General features: G+C 35.0%; 1 protein-coding gene across 2 annotated transcripts in view; it reads right to left on the bottom strand.

Moving 5' to 3' along the window:
- The window catches only part of dati (zinc finger protein datilografo), a 340,370-nt gene that overhangs the window by 16,327 nt on the left and 317,798 nt on the right, over nt 1-6,245 (bottom strand). For both annotated transcript variants that reach the window (XM_072526946.1, XM_072526947.1), the window contains one exon: nt 2,273-2,591. In XM_072526946.1, the coding sequence (XP_072383047.1) occupies nt 2,273-2,591 (319 nt within the window). The remainder of the gene's footprint in view (nt 1-2,272; nt 2,592-6,245) is intronic.

Below are 6,245 nucleotides of genomic sequence, written 5' to 3'. Positions count from 1 at the left end.
AGGTGCAATATGTAGGATAGTAGTAGATATCATGATTAAAGAAGAGTATTCTTTTTCAATAGCTGCTCTAAATAGATGTATGGTGGTCATTCCTGCCCACTGTCTGATGTTCTTCAACCACGATGTCCTTCTGCGACCTTGAGATCTTTTGCCTTCTATCTAGTAATACTAGTAATGTTTAATGACTAGGAAGTAATGCTTAATGAACTTTTACAGGCAAAAGTGGTGGTTAAAGTGTGGTATTGCCAATAAACAAAAGTAAAACAAATTTTTGGACGAACTTGATCACGAAAGGAACAATAAAATAGAAAAGAACACAATAAAAGCGGTTACACATTACATATATCTTGGTTATGACTTAAAAATCACCATACACAAGAAATACAAAGAAGAATTGGTCTAGGCTGGGTTGCATACAGCAGATTGAAGAAAAAATTCAATAGTGAAATCTCTATATTACCATTGTCAGAAAGACATACAAACAATGCCTGCCGGAAAAGAAAATTAAATTGAGATTTGCTCGGTAACACGGTTCAGCGATGATAAATGAACGAGAAGATTATTGGAATGGAGAACCGATCCGATGCGATGGACAGACGATATAAGGAGATAGAGCATAACTGGATGCAACTTGAGCAAAATATAATTTGTAAGTACGCAGAAAACATATCTCTAGCACTAGACGTTAGAAGCTGGATGGTGGTAATTGATAGCTACGCTACTAATCCCACGGATCAGCTTCTTCCATTCTCTTCTATTTTTTGTTATACTTTTTACTTAGTTCTATCTTAGGTTACTTTTTTTAGTTCCGTACAAAGAATCTTCTTCTTCTTGTGCCACTCCTATCGGAGATTGGAAATCATCAAGGCTATCCTGACCTTGTTTATAGCTGACTTAAAGAGTTCATTAGTGGTACAGCCAAACAACTCTCTCATATTACGCAGCCATGACATTCTTCTGCGGCCTGGATTCCGTTTTGCTTCTATTTTTCCTTGCATTATATTTTGAAGTAATGCGTATTTATGTCCTCTCATAACGTGACCCAAATATTCGAGTTTTCTTCGTTTGATCGTTGACAAAATTTCTGGGTCTTTTCCTATCCTTCGCATTACTTCAAAATTTGTAACTCTGTCAACCCAACTTATCTTCAGCATTCGACGGTAGCACCACATCTCAAAACTTTCAATATTTTTTATATTGTTCTGCTTGAGAGTCGAGACCTCTACACCGTATAATAGCGTGTTAAATACGTAGCCCCTTAGCATTCTTAATCGGAGAGGGATGCTTATATCTCTGTTGCAGAAGAATTTCCTCATCTTTATGAAAGTGGCCCTGGCAATTTCGATATATCTTTTTATTTCATTGTTTTGGTCTCCAGTTTCGTTTATTGAAGTACCCAAGTATTTATAACTTGATATTTTTTCAATTTGAATGCCGTTTATACTAATATGTGTTGGTTGTGTCATGTTCTTACTGAAGACCATATACTTAGTTTTTTTGATATTGATACTTATGCCATAATTGTTGCAGGCAATATTTATATTTGTAAGTAATCGTTGTAATTCTTCTACTGTTCTTGCAACTAGTACAGTGTCGTCTGCGTATCGAATATTATTTACAACCTCTCCATTGATTACGATTCCTTCGTTTGCTTGCAAAAGGGTTTCCTGGTAGATGCTTTCACTATAAACATTAAATAGCAGCAGTGACAAAATGCATCCCTGTCGTACTCCTCTACGTATTTCTATTGCTTGTGATATCTCATTTTCTATTTTGATGTTAGCTTTTTGATTCCAATATAGATTGAGAATTATTCGCAGATCTTTATTATATATGTCCTCTCTTTCAAGAATGTCGTTTAGCTTATCATGGCGTACTCTGTCAAACGCTTTTTCCAAATCGATAAAACATGCATGTACTTCCTGGTTAACGTCTAGGCATCTTTGTGTAAGAACATTCAAACCGAAGAGAGCTTCTCGAGTACCTAATCCCTTTCTGAACCCCATCTGTGTATCATTAATATCTGAATCCAACTTTTAATAAACTAAAAACAAAGAATACTACAGTGCAAACATGTTCTTCATCCTGTTTTTATATGCCAAAGATCTAGGCAGCTGATTCAAGTTGATCACAGAAATAGTATAATTGTTAATTTCTTGTTGTTGTAAAGTTGTTCGATCTCACTAATTCAATAACTAGTCTGTAGAATTTAGATCACCATACTATTTTTTAAAAATAAATGCCGTATTTTGAAAAAAAAAAAATCACTTACCATTATGGCGCAGCGGACTATGACTGCTCTCCTGTTGGTGTTGACTAAGCTGAGGCAGCGCTTGGCTCATAGCCAGTCGTAGAGCTGTCTCTGCTTGTGACCTAATTAGCGCTTCAGCGTGCTGCATTCTAAGAGCTTCTTGTTGTTGTTGCGATTGCTGAGACGAGGACATATCCATTACGGATGACCTCATTACGTCCATATTTCGAATGCTGTCCATAGAGGCGCGCATAGCATTCATTGCGTTCATAGAAAGCGATAAGGTGTCGTTGGTGATAGGAGGCGTCGATGGATTACTAGAGTTGTTTACTTGGTTTGCCTAAAACATAATTTTAATTATTAATAAAACAAAACTAAAGGATTTACGAAAAGATCTTTGGTCGGTTTGAATGTTTGGGCCCAGAAATTAATGGTCATAACCCAAGACATTTATTTGTGTTTAGTAGACTTAAAAAAAGACTTTGATGTATTTCAACATAAATAGCTTATAAGCATATTAAAAAGCAACTATATTGTCGGTCATAATAAAAAAATTATTTCTCATCTACATTCAAATCACATTGCTAAGGTTAGAGTTGTCAACTGGAAAACCGGAGACATCAAAATAAAAAGAGAAGTCTGCCAGAGTAGCCGTAGCAGAATTGCTCAAATGGCGCGTAATTTTCGTGTTGTATTCTAAGAAATATTCCCAGTTTCAAAAGAGGATCTTACCGATCGAGTAATTTGAAATAACTTACATTTTGCAGACAAGACAGTAATAATGATGAATAACAACAATTATTTACAGAATAAAATCCAATTCTTGAAGGCGTGTTACCACGGACATGGTCTTAAAATAAATTTAAAGAAAACTCAGTGGCCAAATATATGCCAAACCAAAGAAATCAAGATGCGTTTTGAAGTAGTAAGTAGTAGTCGTAGTAGTAGTGAAGTAGTAGTCGAGATTATCGTAATATAGCAAGAAATATACGACCAAGGCTGCTTCTGTGTTACGTTTTTATTCTTCTTTAAAGAAAAAACATGTAAATAATGAAGCAAGTACATCTAAATCAATTTGTCGCCTTAGAAGATTTTTATAATTATCATGTATGGAAAGCAGTGGCGCATCTAGAAAATTCCTGTGGGGAGGTTTTGGTTGGGCACCGAAATTGTTTTTACGCTTTTTCCATTTTGAGTCCTTAAAATTTGTGAGTAACAGTGTCGGAATAGTGCCCTGGGAAGTTTAACCCTCAAACCTTCCCTGGGTTTGCTACTGATGGAGAGAATGTCAAATATGGAAGTAATTGGAAGGATGGACAATTAATTAGAAATAATATTAACCGTCAAAAGAAGAAAACTTTAGTATTTAAGATGTGTAACAAGAGGGCAAAAATACGCATTATTACAACTCAATTTGTAAGGCAAAATTCTTGTAATACGAAATGTGGGAAGACAAAGATTACCCTAACTTTGGAACCCGGGAGAATGATTCGGATGCAGCAGTGCACAGCTCTTTAGAGCGACGGTTAGCGAGATCCGCATAGTCATAATATCCACTAATCCAAAATTATTGTCATCATAATGGGCTCTGAAGTACAGAGTTAGCTATACATGTCTATCATTAATTCAGATATACTTGTCAGTTTACGTTAACTTTGACTTTGCAAATTTTAGTAAAGAAAATTATTAAAAATGGTTTTTACAGATAAACAACAGCGATCTATGCTCGAAATGTATTTTAGAAATGGCCAAAGAATAAACAAAGAATGTGTTTACTCTAACCGAGATGCCTTTGAAGATTTCGTTGACGAATTTCCCAATGTTGCGGTTCATTACGACGCTTTTTGCAGAACTATTCGTCGCATTTTAGATGTTTATAGAGAAACGGGAAGCGTAACTCACAAGCCATGCGCAGGCGAACTGAAGGAAACATCGAACTGGTCAGAACAGTCATTGTAGATTAACCACATACATCAATTCCGCATTTACATCAACAGATAAATCTTTCATATGGAACTTGCCAGTGTATTCTTAAGAAAGATTTACATTTTCATCCGTATCGTTTACAAGCCTTCCATGAAATCACTCTAAACGACTGTCCCCAAAGGCTAGCCTTCTGTTATTGATCTCTGAACAATCTCAATAATAATAATTAGGCAAAAACCATTTTTAATGACGAATGTTGGTGTCATCTTTCTGGGTACACAAATTCTCAGAATATGAGAATGTGGAGTGGAGATAACCCGCATTATTTTATTGAAATGCCTTTATATCCACAGAAACTTAGAGTTTGGGCTGCTATAAGCAAGCGACGGTAATTCTCAACGGTAAAATCGAAGGAAAGAAATGGATAGGACGGAAGAAACTCTCTTGATTGAGGAATTTTTTGCAGTGGACAGGTTTGACAGCGGACCAATTGCTACGTAGCGCAAGACCGAGATCAGTATAACAATATTATAAGCATGGTAGTCGCCGACGTTCCGTAGGGATATGGCACTCTAAGAAGAGAAGCAAGCGACGTATTCTCGGACCCATATTTTTTGAAGGGATTCTAAATGCTGAAAGATACCGTCAAGAAATTTTAACTCCATTTATAAATCAATTTATGGATGATGAATTAATAGAAGGTTATTTTGAATTTAAAAAATTTGAATTTTATTATGAACTTTTTCAACAATATGGTCATAAGTTTAATATGCCTATTATATTCCCCCCTTAATCCTGTGATTTGACTCCCTGCGATTTCTGTCTGAGGCCACATTTAAAAAATTCGATTTTTAAAACTCCTGTAGCGAAATTAGAAGAAGACAAAGAATAGAGAATCATATTGAAGAATTAAATAATACTTCGTGGGTCATAAACAATATTATAGACTCTATGACAAGAAGAGTTACATTATGTAGAGATGTTGGTGGTAGACATATATACAGCATCCTCTTTGTTTTTATTTATTATTGTTACTTATAATTTTGTTATTTTTTTTTGATTTTTGAATAAAGTTCTGTGTTAAAGATTTTGGCTGATTTTTTTATGTTTTACAATGTTAATCAAAATTAATTTATAAACCAATGATACAAATTCAGATTAAAACAAGACATACGTAATTTTTTGCTCGGATAGCTTTGATGAAAATAATTGTGGATCTCTCGTTAGTTGTCAAGCTTCGGTAGAAGATGGGACTTAAAAAATCCAATAAATACTATGGTTATTTAGAAGAACACATTCAAAGGAAATTTATCTTCATAAATAAATAGTTTCTGTACCGTTTTTATTTTAGTGCCACAAGGAGAGCAAATACGAAAATACACGAATAAACAAATCAAAATCTATATAATACTAAACCATCTTAAGCATATGGTAGGGAATTCTTATAATGATAAGGTTCGTATGATGCATAACTACTCATCATAAGTATACATATGTAGTGATAGTCAGTAGTAGTCAGTAGTAGTGATAGTCCAGAAAGACTAATAAACTCCATGTGATAATAAAATTGTATTTGAGCTTAATGTTAAGCCAATAATATAGTGCCATTGGTACTAGATACGGTAATATAGGAGTTCCAAAGAGACATTTCATGATGTTTAATTTATACAAATATATCTACGGGGGTCCTACAGCCTCTGTCTCATCCCGCAATTCCATCTCCACCTTTTTCGGTCGGTACATTCCTTCTTATTTATGGCTCTAACTCTCTTTATTGCTCTGATTCCTTCTCTCCATTCTAAGGCTGGTCGTCCTCTTCTTCTTTTATTCTATGGAACATAGTTTAAGGCCTGTGTTTGCATTACATGCCCGTACCATAAAAGTTGTTTGGATTCTATTATATCTACGGTATTGTCAATCCTTCCTATTCTTTTCCTTTAACCCTTTGATACTGTTGCCGTAAAAGTGCGATTTTCATTTGCAGCTTTGATGAGCGAGCGCCGTACTATTACGCAAATTAATCTCCATCGTACAGGATTTGTCACCGTACATTTTTCAGTATCTACAT

The sequence above is a fragment of the Diabrotica undecimpunctata genome, chromosome 3, assembly GCF_040954645.1.
Source record: "Diabrotica undecimpunctata isolate CICGRU chromosome 3, icDiaUnde3, whole genome shotgun sequence".
Lineage (NCBI taxonomy): Eukaryota > Metazoa > Arthropoda > Insecta > Coleoptera > Chrysomelidae > Diabrotica > Diabrotica undecimpunctata.
This window is presented reverse-complemented; position numbering and strand designations above follow the sequence as displayed.